A 19,217-nucleotide genomic window follows, 5' to 3' on the forward strand; every position below is an offset into this window, starting at 1 on the left:
CGGCCTTGCACAGTCCAGATCCATTGTCAATAATCACAGCTTGGCTGTTGAAGACTCGGGACTTACTTTTCTCATTCTCGTGGACCATTTCAAACTAGCTTCCGAGAAGATGGCACCACAAACACTTTATGGCGTCGAAGGTTCAACGGCACATGTTCTTGGCATCTCAAGAGGGAGAAACAAACTTCATTTTTGAAACAGTGTGTCAGCACTAAAAGGTGCAAAGCCCTCCACTAAGATCAGTGACAACTGGTTTACATAACAATGGGCAAGGCAGCTAGTGATTGTTTGCTCACTGTTATTGTCTGGTGGTCTCTAGGAAACCAGAAGATTGATAAAACTTCTATGTGTGCAGTTGCGTAATTGCTCTTATTAGTTTAGCTATCAATTTGATGACGATGCTTTTAAAAAAATCTTTCTTTAATTTTCAGGCATGCAGTTAGATTGATTCATTTGGTGTTTAATCAGTCTCTTCATGAGTTTGAAAACATTTTTAATGCATATTACAATAACGAGGACTTTCTCCATGTGCGAGGAGGCAAGTTTGGTCTCCTGAGTGCCTAGACTATAACCCAGGGAAGGGGAATGGCACCAAAAGAGCACCTTTACTTGTGTATAATTAAGATGCATCCACACCATACTGTGTCATGTCTGATGAAGCACAAATCCATCAGCCAGAAATCCAGCAGCTAGAAATGGAAGAAGCCGAAAGAGCACAAATCCCCCACTTTCCCCAAACAGATAAGGCTTTCTTTGTGCAGGTAGGAGGAAGATGTGCTGCAAGTTTCTTCTTGTTGTTTAGTCGTTTAGTCGTGTCTGACTCTTCATGACCCCATGGACCAGAGCATGCCAGGCACTCCTGTCTTCCACTGCCTCCCGCAGTTTGGTCAGACTCATGCTGGTAGCTTCGAGAACACTGTCCAACCATCTCATCCTCTGTCGTCCCCTTCTCCTTGTGCCCTCCATCTTTCCCAACATCAGGGTTTTTTCCAGGGAGTCTTCTCTTCTCATGAGGTGGCCAAAGTATTGGAGCCTCAGCTTCACGATCTGTCCTTCTAGTGAGCACTCAGGGCTGATTTCCTTAAGAATGGAGAGGTTTGATCTTCTTGCAGTCCATGGGACTCTCAAGAGTCTCCTCCAACACCATAATTCAAAAGCATAAATTCTTTGGTGATCTGCCTTCTTTATGGTCCAGCTCTCACTTCACAAGTTTCTACGGAGTCCAAATAAATGTTTATCAGGAACTGCCTGACTCAGACTCATGAGGCCAGAGGTGAGAACTAGGAGAGGCAAGGAAGTGGGCAGTGCTGCAGCATCATGGGGCCCTGGATGAACTTCCATCCTCCAGCCCCAGCCCAGCCCCAGGGCTTGCCATGGAAAAGAATGAAAGAGGAAGAGGGTTAGAACATCTGGTCCAGTCTTCCTCTGACACAGCACCTTCCAGATGTGTTGGACTACAATACCCATCCCTGCAGCAAGTATGGCCAATGTGCAGGATGGATGAGAGTTGCACAGGGGTGATGGGAGTTATGGTCTAAAACATCTGATCTATTGGGGAGCATTGCTCTTTCCCATGATTAAGTGGGAGGTTGAGGACAGGTAAAGAAGAAGAAATAATGTGCATCTTAAGGGTGGGTAATGGAGAACAAGGGAAGTAGCAGAATTTCAGGAGATGCCAGCTGGAGTAAGAGAATATCAGGAGGGCAGGGATAAATCTTAAAGAGGACCCCCTCAATTGTTGTCCATGGATTACTGGAATGTGTACTTTTCATTATTGGTTTACCTCACCCATCTTCAAAGGGAGCTCAGAGCAGTGTGTGTGATGTCCTATTGATGTCATGTCTCTGTGGAAGTGTTGTAGAGTGGGTGGTTAGATCCAGATGAGGTGTGGGAGGCACATACAGAGTTAGTGCTGGAAGACCCAGGGGAAGGTCCCAGTGAGTTGAAGGTTGTCAAATTAGAGCCACAGGAGGTGCCTGATACCAAGGAGAAGGACCAAGAAGGTTAGGGAGTGGAGATATGGACCCCAGCGAAGGCCAAAGTGGGCTAACAGAGGAATGTCCCATTCCTTCCTTCCTGATATACCTAGTCCGTTGCCTCTTGCCCATGAGCCACCATCAGCATCCCCTCTTAGCATTCAGGAAATGGTTAGGAGAGATAGTTGAAAGTGAGTCTGATACAGAACTGTCTGCGGCTGCCTCCCCTTGTCATGTACACATAGATGCCACCATGAGCAAAAGTCACCTATTCAAACACAAGGACTCCCTGTTTGCTTGCCCAGTCTGGGAACTCCAGTCAACTTGCCACACAAAGAGCTGTGCCCACTCTGTGCTTAAAAAAGAAGATGCAGTACGGTGGGTATTGCTTGTGGGATCAACATCTTAGCTTGCACTTAGTAATGGGTTTCACCTCTTATGAACCTGCTGATTCCTGTAACCTGCAACTAGCCTTATGTGCCAATCTGATTTACATGTTAAAGCCTTTGGCAGGTTGGGCTGGGAATGTTCCTCATCTACACCCTAGAAAGCCACTGCCAGGCTTTGTAGAAGATACTGAGCAAGATACACCAATGGTCTGACTTGATATAAAGCAGATTCTTACAAATAGACCACAAACATTTCTTTGAATTTGGTCCCCTTCCAGTGCCTGCCACCCTCCCTTATTTTCAGTCATATCTTAGCCATTAGACCATGAGTAGCCAAACTAAGGGCCGAGGGGCAGATCAGGCCCAATTGCCTTCTGGATCCGGCCTGCGGATGGTCCGGGAATCACCGCGTGAATCACCAGCACGTAATTTCTTTCCCTCTCCCTTACACGGCGCCGCCACCTCCTCCTCCCTCCCTCCTCCTGGCTTCTCCCTGCCCTGCCTAGAAGAGGAAGGGGGCTGGGCTTTGTTGGTGCCAGCAGCAGCAGCGCTTGAGTGGCCGCCATTTTAAGCAGCCCCTCTCCAGAAGCCTTTCACACACCACTCATCGTCCCTCTGCCACCACCACCACTGCTAGCCCCTGCTGCTTGCAAGACACAGGTAAGCAGCCACTGGAGCTCGTGGTGCTCTTGCATCACCCGCCCCCAAAAACCACAAAATATAGTACTGTCCCCCACAAGATCTGAGGGACAGTGGACTGGCCCCCTGCTGAAAAAGTTTGCTGACCCTTGCATTAGACCACAGAAGACACAGAATGATAACTATGAAAAGCCACTATGATCCAAATGTGTGTTTCTCTTTTTATTTTCTTTTAAATTTTGGCCAGCCAATAAATCCAAAGAGACAACAGCTGAATCTCTTTCTAAAAAAAGAAAATATTTGGGAAGTGCTCCTGTTTGTGGCCTTTCTTGAGCTCCCTTTGTTCTAGCAAGATCACAGGTGAAGGCCGTCAGTCTTAAAAACATTTCCGGTGAACGACGCCTGGGCCAAAGTCTTTGTAATCGTTGAGGGTGACCCACATTTGTCTGAAAGATGTCAAGCAAGTCAGGATGGAGGCCCCGATCCACACGCAGTACTTCCTCTCTGGCGGGGCAATGATCCTTACCGATATCCCGATCGGCACTTGAAGCTGCATTTCCTTCAGGATACGCTCATCCAAGCCATAAAACAAGGTGGATCCACCCGAGAGGAGAATGTTCCCATATAGATCTCTGCGGACGTCAATGTCGCATTTCATGATGCTGTTGAAAGCCATTTTGTGGACTCCGGGAGCATCAACACCAATGTTAGCTGGCGCGAAAAGGGCTTCAGGGGCTCGGAAGAGTTGGCTTCCGATCCTGATGATATTGCCATCTGGTAGTTTATACTCTCTGAGAAGGTATTCTGGCTTAGCTTTCATTTCTTGGATGGGATCTAAAGCCACGTAGCAGAGCTTCTCCTTGATGTCTTTCACGATTTCCCTTTCTGCTGTGCTGACGAAGGAAAGCCCACTCTCCAGAAGGAGCCTCATGAAGTACTCAGTGATGTCCCGCCCAGCGACGTCCAACCTGGAGACAGCATGTGGCAAGCAGTAGCCTTCGTAGATGGGGACTGTGTGAGTGACACCATCCCCACTGTCTATGACTATCCCCGTGGTCCGTGCTGATGCATAGAGTGCCAAAGTAGCCTGGACAGCAACGTACATAGCAGGCACCTTGAAATTTTCAAACATGATCTCCGTCATTCTCTCCCGGTTCTGGAGGGGATTCAGCGGGGCTTCGGTCAAGAGCACTGGTCTGTCGCAGGATTTGATCCTCAGTTCACACTCATAGACATGCCTCCATATCCTCTCCATGTCGTCCCAAGATGTCACGATGCCATGGTCAATCGGGTAATTCAGTGACAAGACGCCCCTTTTGCACTGAGCTTCTTCTCCAATGTAAAATTCCTTCTGGCCAGCGCCAAGCATTGTGGCTTTGGCTTTGGAGCGGCCAACAATTGCTGTGATGACCACCCTTGGGGCACTGTCCCCAGCAATGCCAGCCTTGCATAATCCAGACCCATTGTCAAAGATCACAGCTGGGATGTCTAGAAGCTTGGGATCAGACATTCTTTGGACGGTTCTCTATGCAGCTGGCCTGGAGAAGCTGGTCTGGTGAGGCAGGGTGGGATTGGAGGCCAAACAGAATGTTCAAGAATGGAGGTTCTAGAGTGGTGATGTCATATACAACCGCCACTCTGGTAGGCAAGGCTGTTGCTTTAGCCAAACTATACAAGGCGAAGCTGATCTAGCCATCCTGATGGATGTTTTCAGGTTACTAATTCCAACTCTTTTTTTTTTTAACCTGGAATACCTGCACAGTGGAAGGATTATTTGACAATAGATGATATCTCAATAAAGGCTGTTCTTAGTAAGGTAAAGGTAAAGGGACCCTTGACCATTAGGTCCAGTCGTGACCGACTCTGGGGTTGCGGTGCTCATCTCACTTTATTGGCTGAGGGAGCCGGCGTACAGCTTCCGGGTCATGTGGCCAGCATGACTAAGCCACTTCTGGCGAACCAGAGCAGCGCACGGAAACGCCGTTTACCTTCCCACCAGAGCGGTACCTATTTATCTACTTGCACTTTGCCGTGCTTTTGAACTGCTAGGTTGGCAGGAGCAGGGACCGAGCAACGGGAGCTCACCCCGTCACGGGGATTCGAACCGCTGAGCTTCTGATCGGCAAGTCCTAGGCTCTGTGGTTTAGCCCACAGCGCCACCTGCGTCCCAGTAGGCTGCTCCTAATCATCTATAAAATCAGGACCATAGGTTAGTGGGTAATGTGGTCCAAGATGAACAGAAAATATGGGGTTGGTGGGTGATTGGGATTGCTTTGTACCAAATCAGACAAGTTTGTTTACCAAGGTCACTGTTATCAACACTGACTTAGCAGAGTACTCAGAAAGGATCCTTTGCCAAGCCTACCTGGTGATGCCAGGGGATTGATGCCTGCATCAATGGAGCCTCTCCAGGTTTCGGTTTGGACGTACTTGTGATGCAAGTGACTGTCTCTGACTCTGAACCTCACACAGCACAGTCCTACGCAGTGCCACCGAGTTCAATGTTACAGGGAACAAAGGAGGACTTCCTTCTGAGTAAGCATCCATGGGATCTATCTGCCTGCCATTTGAGCTGCAGTGATTCTGGATAGTGTTGTTGTTTTGAGGTGGTGTTATGTTTTAAGACCCCTTGCCTTTTTGTTTTTTTAAGAACAGTGGGAGAGAAGTTTTAGTAACAATAACAACATATATAATCTGAGTGCATTATAGAAAGCTATTGAGTTTGACTGAAATATCCATCTCTCTCTCTCTCTCTCTCTCTCTCTCTCTCTCTCTCTCTCTCTCTCTCTCTCTCTCTGTGTGTGTGTGTGTGTGTGTAGTCACCTGTGTGTGCGGTTAATGGGTAGAGAGACCTGCAGCAGTTGCATTTTAATTGCTTCTCCCGATAGCCTTAAGTTATGGCCAGCTTCAAAGCGAGGGTGGCTTCCATTAAATTTAATTACTCTCCCTTGCAGCCAGCATGGCAAAGGTGCCAGCACCTAATTAAAGGTGGTTATGAATCAGAAGCAGATCCGAGCTGAAAGATTCAAGATAAAGAGGCACTTCGAAACGTGAGCGGAGGACTTGTAGGTGCAAAGGGGGTTTTGTGTCGCAGGGGAAAAAAGAAAGAAAGAACCTTAGTATGGCAATAATGGGCACTGGAGCTCTTGTTGCCTCCAGGAATGTTATAGGTTTCCCCCCCCCCTCAAGAAATGTTTATTAGCCTTACTGGGGGGTGAGGAATCTATTAGCTTTTCAGATGTTTCTCCCTAGGAAACCTCTCCACATTTGCTACAATATTTTGCTCTGAGCCAGGAATGGGGAACCTGTGGCCCTCCAGATGTTTTGGGACTCCAGCTCCCATCATTCCTGACTATTGGCCATGTTGTCTGTGGCTGATGGGAGTTGGAGTCTAGCACCAGCTAGAGGGCGATGGGTTCTCCATCCCTGCTTCAGGCAGAACTAAACAGCAACTCTGTGCAATGGGTACACTTAGCCTGGATAGCTCAGTTGGTTAGAACGTGTTGCTGATAATGCCAAGGTTGCAGGTTTGATTCCTGGATGGGACACCTGCATCTTCCTGCATTGCAGTGGATTGGATTAGATGATCCGCAGGGCTCCTTCCAACTTGACAAAATACAATTCTGTGATTCAAGTGTTAGGATTGCATCCAAAGTTAGTCCTGCTCCCTAGTGGACCAACTGAACTTAAAGGATATGACTAATGTAGCTTTATTAATTTCAGTGGGTCTATTCAGGGTAGGATTTAGAACCCTTAACCCTTTTACTTTATAACACAGATTTATTAATTGAGATGCATTTTATAATATATGATCAAACTGCTAGGAATTGTGCCCTCTTTAACTCTTAGCCTCAATAAATCTTGTATACTTTATTTGCTATTTTTATACAACTTTGCATGGTGCCGTTGTGCAGTGGCTGCTGGTTTTATTAATGTTAATATGTGATTGTATTGGAAATGCTTGCTATGGTTGATGGAAATGCTTTTAATGATTTGCAGTTTATTTTACAATGATTTAAAATGTTGTGATGTTTATATTATCAAAAACGATTTATTTGTCGTACTGGGTTATAACTTTTATTCTGAGTAGGCCCACTGAAACGAACAGATAAAAGTTAGCCAGTTCTATTAATTTCAGTGAGTCTACTCTGAGTAAGCCTAATCTTGGCGACTACTTATATTTTGAAATGATCTGATACTGAGGTGTTATTGTATTGATGTAATGATTGGCTTTTTTGTGTTGTGAATTATATGGGTGTGGTTGGAGATGGAAGTGTGGGGCTCTTAAGGCCAAGATGAATAATATATCCATAAGGGTTTTTTGTCCTCAGAGAAGTGTTTTACATGAACCAGAGTGACAGCACATTGGGCAATGTGCAAAGCAGGGAGAACAAAGGAGGAGAAAACTCCCAGGTGCCAATATTCCAAGGCAACAGAAAAGACTTTTTATGCATGCGACAACAGCCGCACGGATGCTGTTAGCCCAGAGATGGAAAGAGGATAAAGTCCCTGCCAGAGAAGAATGGTAAATTATACTGATGGACTATGCCGAAATGGCAAAATTGACCGGAAAGTTCAGAAACCAAGAAGACCAAAACTTCAACAAAGAATGGGAAAAAATTATATCTTGGAGACCACTGTAAGCAGATGAAAACACTAGCAGGATTGCAATAACACTTGTAAAGTAGCAAGCACTATGGAGATATTGGGATTACCATACTTTTCCGTGTATAAGACTAGGATTTTTTTTTACTAAAAAATAATGTTAAAAAGGGGGGGTAGTCTTATACATGGGGGCAATATCTCCCCATTTTCTTAATTTTGAGTCCCCCGACATAGCCTTATACATGGGGGCATGTTATACATGGAAAAATACAGTATATAAAATGTGGATTATTGAAAAAGATGCAGTAGAAAAAGTTTAACAAAAGGACCCATGGAGGGGAAGGTGGGAATTCCAGAGATTCGAGGGAATCTTTTAACTGTTGGTGTGTGTGATTGTATTGTTAGAACTTTATATTTGTAAAATCAAATAAAAATGATTTCAAGAAAAAGAAAAAGAAAAATGATGACTATTTTCTACTGGCGCTCTCTTAGGCAGAATGTCTCTGAATGGCACTTTTGGGAAACTACAGAAGGGGAGAGTGCTCTAAGCCCTAAGCCCTACATGGAGATTTCCCAGAGGCATCTCACTGGACCCTGTGAGAACAGGCTGCTGGACTAGGTGGGTCACTGGCCTGATCCAGGGGGGGGGCATTCTTACATCTTTTAGGATGTCCACCTACTCCAAAAATACAGAAAACCTTCCTGCTCATTCTCACAGACCAAATCTCAGCCAAACAACCTCTCTAGAGGGCTTCAGCCTTCCCACGACAGATGGTGACAAAGAACTTGGCTCAAGAAGCAGGATTCTGGAAAACTGTGAAGAACGGGGTAGGGTTTTTATTTTATAGCGAGGGCAAGATTGCTGGAATTTCAGCCCAAACACCTGTGAATGGCTTCCCACAGATGCTGATCTCCCCCCCCCCCCCCGTGAGGAGGCACAAATCATAAATAGTTTAATAAGCTATTTATAGGGCATTCTTTGCCTGCTTTATTTGAAAATGGCTGAACACACAGTTTCCACTTCAGGTACTCTACATAGCATTCTGTGTTTATTGACCTCTCTCTTTCTTTCAACACACACAAACCACTTTCTCCTCCATTTGATTCCACTGCTGAACAAGACCCATTAGGCTTCCCCGGCACCAAACTCCAGTGAGTTTTCAAGTTAAAAAAAACAGGACATTTTAAAAGCCACGTAGAAGGGGAAAAGCAAAGGTGGATTTTTCAAGAACTGGAATGAGATTGGTTCTCCTGTGGAACTGGCTTTCAGGAAGGATTATGGTTGATTTATTCATTTTAATTTAATTGGGTTATTTCTATGTTGCCATTGGCATAAGCCACAGGGCAGTGTTCAGCAGAAGCCAAATAATTTATTTATTTCATTTATTATATTTGTGTCCTACCTATACCCCAAGGAGCTCAAGGTGGCATGCATGGATTTTCCTCTCCCTACTTTATCCTCACAACAGCCCTGTGAGGTAGGTTGGGTGAAGAAACAGTGACTGGCTAAAGATCACCCAGTTGGCTGAGTGGGGATTTGAACCTAGACTGAAACTCTAGCCATGATACAACACACCAGCTCTCTGATAAAAAGAACCCATGAAATAGCACTGTTCTAAAAAGCAGCAATTCATAAAAATGGTGATGGGGAGTCTATAGCCCTCCAGTTGCTGGTGGCACTGTGGTCTAAACCACTGAGCCTCTTGGGCTTGCCGCTCGGAAAGTTGGCGGTTCGAATCCCCGTGACGGGGTGAGCTCCCATTGCCCTGTCCCAGTAGCCAAGCTGCATGCTCCAGCATTGGGGGCGGAGATCAGGTGGGGGCAGAGCTGGCACGAGTCCCAGGGGCATGGCATGCCACCTGTGGGCACGTGGCGTACGTCCCAGGGGCATGGTGCACCGCCCGTGGGGACGTGGTGCCCTGCATGGTGGGGGGTGTGCGGCATGTGTCTGGTGGGGGACCAGCCGTGATGGTACCCCCTTCGCGATGGTTTCGGGGGTGGTGCGCTCCCCTGCCCCCCTTTCCTCCTCCAGTGCTCTGTCCTAGCTCCTGCCAACCTAGCAGTTCGTAAGCATGCCAATGCAAGTTGATAAATAGGTACCACTGTGGCAGGAAGGTAAACAGCGTTTCCGTGCACTCTGGTTTCCATCATTGTGTTCCGTTGCACCAGTAGCACTTTAGTCATGCTGGCCACATGACCCAGAAAGCTGTCTGTGGACAAACGCTGGCTCCCTCGGCCTGAAAGCGAGATGAGCGCCTCAACCCCATAGTCGCCTTTGACTGGACTTAACTGTCCAGAGGTCCTTTACTATTTAACCTTTTACCAGTTGCTGAATGCTAATTCCCATCAGCCTCAGACAACATAAGCAATGCTGAGGGATCATGGGAGTTGTAGTCAAGCAGCATTTGGAGGGCAATAGGTTCCATAACAATAATTTGAGACGTTCAAAAAGTAAAAAAAATCATAATAGTCTAAAAACAGATTAAAACTTGCATCCTCTTTCTCAGCATCTGGGTAGGCTTGTCTAAACAAAAATGCTTTTTAGCAGCCACAGAAAAATGTGCAGTTGGAGGCTCAGCCCCTCCAAGTGTCCCTATTTTCCAGGGACAATCCTGGATTTACAGAAGCCATCCCGGTTTCTGATTTGATCCTGGAATGTCCTGCTTTTCCTTAGGATGTCCCTATTTTCACTGGATAAATGCTGGAGGGTATGGAGTTATGCGAACCTCTCTGCCCCCCCCCCCCAGCCAAGGAGAAAAGTAGCTGTACAGCATTTAGAAGACATCTGAAGGCAGCCCTGTATAGAGAAGCTTTTTTAATGTTTAATTATGTTTTTATAAATGTTGGAAGCTGCCCAGAGTGGTTGGGGCAACCCAGTCAGATGGGTGGGGTATAATAATAATAATAATAATAATAATAATAATAATAATAATAATACAGTAAAACCTCGGTTGTCGAATGTAATCCGTTCCAGAAGACCATTCGATTTCTGAAACGTTCAACAACCAAGGCACGGCTTCTGATTGGTTGTAGGAGCTTCCTGCACTCAAGTGGAAGCCGTGTCAGATGCTAGGTTTCTGAAAAACGTTAGAAAACTGGAGCATTTACTTCTGGGTTTTTGGTGTTCGGGAGCCGAAACATACGATAACAGAGGTGTTCGGAAACAGAGGTTTGACTGTACTAGAATAATAGGACTCTCTTGGGGGTCTCAAATTTAAAGGAAAAAAAAACTGGATGTATATTTCCATAATATAGGATTAAAAATAAAGCCTACATACAGCAACAGTGTTTTGTGTTGTGTAGGCTCCTATGATGTAAGTAATGGGCCCCACCTGCTGGCCTGCTCCCTAAAATATCACTGGTTTGCTCATTTCTACTACATTCTGCATGGACTGGTTGCATGACAACATGTAAGGTAAAGGGTAAAGGGACCCCTGACCATTAGGTCCAGTTGTGACCGACTCTGGGGTTGCGGTGCTCATCCTGCTTTATTGGCCAAGGGAGCCAGCATACAGCTTCCGGGTCATATGGCCAGCATGACTAAGCCGCTTCTGGTGAACCAGAGCAGCGCACGGAAACGTTGTTTACCTTTCTGGTGCAAATGGCTTTAGATAGCTGTTAGGTCCATAAATTACCACATAGCATATATTCAGCACAAAGAACAGCGACAATTTGTTGTTGACAAAGGACAGCTGTACATATAAAGGGCCCCATTACCTTCAGTAGCTTAGGGCCTCATCAAACCTAAATCCAACATTGAGCAACACAATGGCAAAACAATTTTGTGGGTGTCAGGGAATTTTACTTTCGAAATATGGCAACCCTACTGTTGCGTGTTTCTGGGAATCATAAGCAGGGAGAATTTGTGTTTCACTCAGGTCGTGCTTGAGAGTTTCCCATGGGGGCACCTGGTTGGTCACTGTGAGAACAGGACGCTGGACTTCTTGTTGTTTAGTTGTTTGGTCATGTCTGACTCTTCGTGACCCCCTGGACCAGAGCACACCAGGCACTCCTGTCTTCCACTGCCTCCCGCAGCTTGGTCAGACTCATGCTGGTAGCTTTGAGAACACTGTCCAACCATCTTGTCCTCTGTTGTCCCCTTCTCCTTGGGCCCTCAGTCTTTCCCAACATCAGGGTCTTTGATGCTGGACTAATGGGCCTTAGTAGTTCCACCCCCCTCAGATGTTTGGTCATGGCCCAGGAAAGGGTATTCTCTATGACAGCCCTTAAATTATAGCATTTCCTCCCTGCAAAGGTGCATCGTTACCTTCGACACCTGAGATATGTGTTCTCGGGACCCACATCATTATTATGATGGTGGATTCTTTTAGACTGTTTCAATAATGTATTTTAAATTCTTCTAATCTGTCTCAGTACCTTGTGGCGAAGGGTGGGCAATAAATTGCAATCATGTATATATGGATAGATTGCTGTTGATCATTTTGCTTATCATTTTATTGTTAAATCTTTTGGTAAGCCACATTGATTGTTGTTGGGTTTTTTTAATTAAAAAACACACAAGTGCTATACAGTATAACTCTTATGGAATAAATAAATGATATCAAATCAAATGGAGTGCTCTCAAGGAGGGCCTGGCTGGATGACTGGCCAGAACCCTGAGCGAGAGTGCCATTGCTAGAAAGGGAGGATTGACTGCAACATTTTGTTGCACACACCACTTGTCAACTACTCCAAGAAAAGGGATGTTGTTTCTCTCTTTGTTTCTGTTGGAACATCATAAAACACCACAGGTAAGATCTATGCTCCAAGCACCTTACAATCATAGCAGCAGATACAGCCGAGCAGGGAGAGGCGGCTGAGCCGCAGATTCTCTAAATAGCTCAGTGTTTGCATCCAGCATGTTAAATATGTGGATTTTCCTTTCCCAGCCAGGCGTGTATGTATATACATTAGGTATTCCGTTTCCAAGACATATGCCTCTTTAAAAAAAAGAGAAAAGCCCCAACTATTTTCCCAGAGTAGGAAATAATATATGCGGCTGTAAGTGCCTCTTTTCAGATTGTTTGGAATTAAATCTGAACTCCTTGGGGGCCTGTACCTTCCTGGTTGTTCATCATGACCAAAGGGTTCATTACATTTCAGATGATACTATTAAAACTGGGCTCCCTCCAGAGATACCAGATAGATGTAATGGGTTTAAAAAGTAGAAGGCCATGTCTTAACATCCCCAAGGGATTTCCAAGTTACCAAATTCAGTAATTTAAGTTTCCCTTAAAAGGACAATGCCGGAGATTTCGCTCGCCCTGCCTCCCCCCCCCCCCCCGTCATCCTGTTTGTACAGTTTATAATTTGTTTTCTATATTCTCTGTCTCTCTTATTCCCCTCCATCTTTTTTTCCCTTTTGGGGAGTTAGAAATGAAAAAGAAAAGGGCTTTCCTTATTCACCCCCTTTTATATTCCATTAAGATATATTGATGTTTATAGCTTCTTTGGAGGGTCTCTGTGTTTCCCCTCCCACTGCAGATGCAGCAAGCAAAACCTTCCTCCTCTGTACTCCCCCAATTTTTTTTTCCTAACCAAGAAAAAGAAGGAAGGAAAGAGACAATGGCAGAGAAGAAAGAGGGTAGGGAAAGTGAGAAAGACTGGAGGTGCCTTGTTAAAAAGAATGAGGGGCAGATGGGCCGTGCTATTCCAACAAGGCTCGTTTCTCCAAAAAGCTCAAGGTGGCATATATGGTTCTGCTGCTCCTTCATTCTCACAACAACCCTGTGTGGTAGGCTAGTCTGAGAGGCAGTGGCTGGCCCAAGGTCACAGGGCAAGTTCCATGAGTAAGTGGTGATTTGAACCCTGGTCTCCCAGGTGCTAGTTGGACACACTAACCCAGGCTTCCTCAACCTCGGCCCTCCAGATGTTTTGAGACTACAATTCCCATCATCCCTCACCACTGGACCTGCTAGTTAGGGGTCATGGGAGTTGCAGGCCAAAAACATCTGGAGGGCCGAGGTTGAGGGAGCCTGCTCTAACCACTACACCATGCTTGTTCCGAAGGTTTAAAGGAAGGCTATGAAGGTTTAGAGTAAGAGTGGTGAAACTATGGTCCTGCATATAACATTGGCTATATCCCTCAGGTGACGAAAAAGACCTCAGCCTGAGACCACGGAGAGTTGCTGCCAGTCTGAGTAGGCAATACAGTGGTACCTCGGGTTACATACGCTTCAGGTTACAGACTCCGCTAATCCAGAAATATTACCTCTGGTTAAGAACTTTGCTTCAGGATGAGAACAGAAATTGTGCAGTGGCGGTGCAGCAGCAGCGGGAGGCCCCATTAGCTAAAGTGGTGCTTCAGGTTAAGAACAGTTTCAGGTTAAGAACAGACCACCAGAACGAATTAAGTTCTTAACCAGAGGTACCACTGTACTGAGTGAGATGAATGAACATTCTGATGAGCCACAAGAGTGCTTCCTCATGAATCATGGAATGGGGGGCAGGAGTAGGACTCTGATGAACGACCCAATAAGAAAATCCAGCACCACTAAAATATATATTCACTCCCCAAACAATCTACAGAAGCCTCTCCAAGTTGACATCAATATTTTTGATGGGTGGGTTCCTAGGGATATGCAGAAGACATGGAGACCTTTTGCTTCCCTCAAAACCCCGACGTAGTTTTACATCTCCAGAAAGCTCAAAATATAGCTTAACAAGAAACATGGTGGAAGAGCTGTTATTGGGAGCCTTCTGCAGCCTACTTCGCCTCACGATTAATCTGGCCACCTTGTCTTGGATGACTTACATGCAGTGGCTGGGTTACTGCCAGTGAACAGGTCAACAGTCTGCCCTAGGCAAGGCTTCTTGGTCCTCCTAAGCCATCCTAAGCAAACATTGCTGCACAGTCTCTGCCAAGCTGGCACCCTCCGCTTATTTTGCAAGGCAGCTCATTAACAGCTGGAGAGGTTAAGAAAAGTTTACTAATGAAAGAAAAACCATTCCAGGGAGCTTCACCAGCAAAGCCAGGCAAGAGGAGGATCCACAGACACATATTCTTGGGTGGAAATTCTGCCATATCAGCCCAACGTCCTCAAGAAAGTGGGACCTTTCCCACCCCACCGCCGCCGAGTTTATAAATCTCAACCGTTTTGAACATCAAGAGCGAGTGCATGGAGCCTTTTGAAGATGTTTACTTTCGCTTTTCTAAATATTTAAAGCCCATCAGCCAAATGAAAGACAAAACCGTCAGGATTCTTCCCTGCTCAGATTTTTGGCTCGCCTGGAGCATACAGGATAACGCTGTGTTATATAAACAGGAACTTGATATCTCTAAGCAGCATCCAAGGAGCCTGGATATGTGAAGCATGAATTAGGGAAGTGTTAATCAAGACAATAGCCTAGAACTCTTGGATCTGGAAGCACGACTTGAAAGCCACCGACAGTCTCCTTGGCCTATTCCCCTTTCTGAGATACCCAGGCACTCCCAAAGAGCAAAGGGGAACTGAGCAGGGAGATTGAAGAGGAAGCAGGCAACAAGCAAAAGGAAATACAGAAGATGTCTGGGACTAAAGCGTGGTAGAAGAAATCAAGGGAAAGAAGATAGAGAGAACTTCTTCCTTGAAGGCACAAGGGCAGCAGGTGGCACCCAAAACCCAAAATTAGAAGGAGGGAAATGGGAGATGGGGTGAACTAGGGTCCCCACTTTATTTATTTAATAAACAGAGATCTGCAGCCAAACCTGAACAATTGGGTGGGGATCAGCTGGGGCCAGCGTACACTCGCTACTGGGGTGTGCCATGGGTTCAGATGCACCCCAAATCTCAAGATGAAGCAAGGTGCTTTGAAGGGATGGTGGACCCATCTGAGAAGGGGTGAGATCCCTACAAGGTGCCCTGGACTGAAGCGGGACTACCCAAAGTGCTTTGTGAGATATCTCTGGGTATAGGGCGGTGTATAAATTGAAATTATTATTATTATTATTATTATTATTATTATTATTATTATTATTATTATTAGTGGCCCCTTGGCAATTCAAAGGCTGAAAAGTAAATGCCTGTCAGGGTGGGGTAATTGGGAAAGCAAACACTGGTGATTGGGATGGGGGGGGAGAGAGCAGGGATGGGTAGAGCTCCATTGTAATTGGTAAGTCCAATTTGTAATCCATGTGACTGGTTTTACCAGGGATCTCTAATATCAGTGCTTTGGTGCGGTGTGTGTGTGTGTGTGTGTGTGTGTGTGTGAGCTGTTGCTGCTGCTGTGAATAAATAGCCTTGATTTCATGTGCTCTTTCGCAAGTTCTCCGAGAAGCAATAATGTCATTTTAAAAGTTCTGGTGAAACAGTAGGAGGCATTTCTGTGGCTTACTTTCCAAGTCCCGTCCAGTCACTTTACTCCCCTTTTCCTTCCAAATCCACACAGTTCTTTGTCATTCATCCCCTTAAAAATAATAATAAATCAATCTTGCTGTTTTGTTCTTGAGTCAGCGTACCATTCCATTCCGTTCACTACTCTGTCTTCCCAATTACTATCTTTTGATTTAATATTGCTGTTTGAATTTTTGAACCTGGGTATCGAAGTGTTGCTCAGTTACTCCTTCTTAGAGTCAGTAAATCCCCCCTTAGCAATAGCTCTGGTCTGAAGCGCTTGCTTTTCGTTCAGTGAAGTCTGTTTTATTTAGACTGTCTCAAGTAATTTTATTCAGCCGCAGTCTGCTTTATATTATTAAATTCATAGTGTCCCTCTGTGTGGCGCTCTCTCTCTCTCTCTCTCTCTCTCTCTCTCTCTCTCTCACACACACACACACACACACACACACACACACCCTGGGTCTGTTCCAAATGATTTTTATTTAGTATTTTCTAGTGGGGAGTGCCTGGGAATTTGTAGACACAAAAAAGTGTCTTTTTTAAAAAAAATGGATAGTGTAATTTCTGTGTTTTGGACCCATCACACCAACACTGTCGTAGACTCCCTCACTGGAACATTTGTGCTAAGTTTGGTGACACTTTCTTGAGAGGCAGCCAAACCTGTGCCAAAAAATGGGCAAAGTCATGCCAAAGTGGTTTTTCAGCCTGCCATCTTGATTCAAAATGGCGGCCACAGGCCCAACATCAATGAAACCAGCCGCCACTGCAATGGAAACCCTCGTGCTGAGTCAATGATATTTCGAGAGGCATTCCCTGCCCCCTTTTATTGTTTTTAAAGGAGGCAAGTATCCAGATCTTTGACGCAGCTACAGATTCTGAAGTCATCCTTAGGCCAAGTGAGGTGACTGTTCCGGGCAGAGCACTGAAACACCAGAAGGGATTGGCTGTTCTCAGCAGATCATCTGACGACAGTCGTCTCTCAGTAGGGCGAACCACTCAAGCTTTTTCAGTTGCAACGATCCCTGCTGCTCCAAGCGCCAACAGAGGTGGAATTGCTGGCCAAGAAATGTTAGTAATTAAAGCTGTCATTGTGATTCCAGAGTAAGGGCTGAAACACCTGCCGGGAAAGGGTGGGGAGGAGATTGAGCAAACAAAGCAAATAGATGGTGCCCCCATTGCACAATGCTACAGAGCGGCCATTAAGGCTGGCAACATCACCCACCAAGCTCTGGGGCAGCACAAAGAGTATACCAGGCGTGGTATAAATGCAGGGAGGCCAAACTGGCCTCTGAAAGCAAACACACTTTGCTAGATTGGTGGGCTCATTTGGGTAAACAACCGGGAAAGCCTCACGCTCTGCAATGGTGGCGCTTTGCATAAATGAAAAAGCTCCTGCGCCTTCTGTGTTCGGAGGCCTTCATCCGACTTTGCCCACATGGAGATTCCCATTTCGAAATGTAATGTTATATTTTGTTCCCCCTCTAATGAGGTTGCCAAGTGATTTTTGCACCCCCAGCGGCTCTTTTGATACGGTTTCTTCCTCCTCCCAAAACCGCCAGCCTTCCCTTCCTCACTGCATCTGCCACAGGGATGGAGACATTGTTATTCAAATACTTTTAAGTGCTTTGGAAAGGCAATAGGAAATGACCATAATGACAATAATAGCAATATTTGCTCTTTAATGTCCAAGTTATTTGGAGATATTTCTCTGCAAACAACCATTTCTGGGGCCCCTCCTGGGGCTTCCCGTAAGTGCATTGAAGTCTGCAGTGAACCCCAAATTCACAGCTGCTTGCAGGAAGGCATACCTGGTACCATAAAGGGAAGAAGGAGCAATGCAGGCAATCTTGAGCAGGGCACTACCTCCTTGGCAAACCTCCATGCACCAAAAACCTCCATTAAACTTTCTTCGTATGCAGCCGTTAGGTCTAGCTGCCATTTAAAATCTCTCTCTCTCTCTCTCTCTCTCTCTCACACACACACACACATACATATATATGCATTTAGTACAAAAAAGATCACTGCTTCTAATTTGTCTGTAATTTCTCCACTGAAGAGATGCTAATGTGCCCATCAATTTCATCCAATTCTGTCAATAAAAAAGAAAGAAAGTTAAAGCCATATTTAAAATACCCCCATAGGGGAAGTACAAATTTTGTACGGAATCAGGATGAGGGTTTGGACACAAAGTCAAATAAGAGCACTTCTGAAGTGCTTTGCACCCAATCTTTATCTTTTCTAAGGTGCCAAATTGAGGTCCAAACTCTTTCTGGCCACGCTCATGTTATTTTAAATGCTGATTCACATTTTGCCACCTACCTGTACTGTATAAAGGTAAGAGCCACATGTTTTGCCTTGCCCATTTTTGCTCCTGGCAAGTGTTGTTCACAAGAGGATGCAATCAGGGGTGGAGCAAGGTGGGGGCGGACCACCCCAGGTGTCATCACCGAGGGGGTGACATTTGGTGTACCGCCTGCCCATGAATCCCACCTACCCCGAGCCGTCAGGGTGAGGGGGGTAGTTGCGACACTTTTTGCTGCTTTGTCTTGGCAGCCCTGTGCTCCCAGGCTGCTGGAGGAGGTAGGCAGGGAGAGGACGGGAAGGAGGCAGGCGAGCGAATACGTGGAGGGTGGAGGGTAGGAGAGAAGCAGAAGATCTCTCAATTCAGGACCCAAACCCTGCAACCCCCCCCCCCCAAAAGCAAGCTCAACAATGCTTTTGAGTGCAGGGTTGGCCAAGAAGGCTCCCGTAAAAAAAGCTCAACAACTTTGGTCAATCCTTCTGTTGGGAGTCCAACTAGATTTCAATGTATGTGTGTGGGGGGGGTGACAAGAAATTTTCTGCACTGGGTACCATCTGACCTTGCCGTGCCACTGGCTGCAATCTTCAGACTGAAAAAGGTTGCCCAACTTTGCTATATGGGCTTGGCCTAGAACATGGGTAGGCATACTAAGGCCCGGGGGCCGGATCCCGCCCAATCAACTTTTAAATCTGGCCTGTGGATTGTCCGGGAATCAGCCTGTTTTTACATGAGTAGAATGTGTGCTTTTATTTAAAATGCATCTCTGGGTTATTTGTGGGGCATAGGAATTCAAAGATGACTTTGAAAGTCATCTAATCTCCCTTGCTGTATTATACTGTATTGTTTAATTAGCGTTTTTATGGAGCAGTCAAGTAATTTCGTTGTCCCCGAAGGGGGCAATGACAATAAAGATATTATTATTATTATTATTATTATTATTATTATTATTATTACTATTATTATTATTTTTCCCCAAAATATAATCTGCCCC

At 45.7% G+C, this 19,217-nt stretch overlaps 1 protein-coding gene and 1 long non-coding RNA gene across 2 annotated transcripts in view; one reads left to right on the plus strand and one right to left on the minus strand.

The window, feature by feature from the left end:
* The window catches only part of LOC308591492 (actin-1-like), a 5,580-nt gene extending 989 nt beyond the window's left edge, over positions 1–4,591 (minus strand). The window contains exon 1 of the mRNA XM_081202255.1: positions 3,387–4,591. Coding sequence (XP_081058381.1) covers positions 3,387–4,514 — 1,128 coding nt within the window. The 5' untranslated portion in view covers positions 4,515–4,591. The remainder of the gene's footprint in view (positions 1–3,386) is intronic.
* Positions 4,592–5,319: 728 nt separating this feature from the next.
* On the plus strand, positions 5,320–17,018 carry LOC308591182. The gene is made up of 2 exons (XR_014010033.1): positions 5,320–6,069; positions 16,763–17,018. It is a non-coding gene; the product is annotated as an uncharacterized lncRNA (long non-coding RNA).
* The last annotated feature ends 2,199 nt before the right edge of the window (positions 17,019–19,217 follow it).

This window comes from Podarcis bocagei (assembly GCF_964188305.1).
Source record: "Podarcis bocagei genome assembly, chromosome: 7".
In the NCBI taxonomy this organism is placed as follows: domain Eukaryota; kingdom Metazoa; phylum Chordata; class Lepidosauria; order Squamata; family Lacertidae; genus Podarcis; species Podarcis bocagei.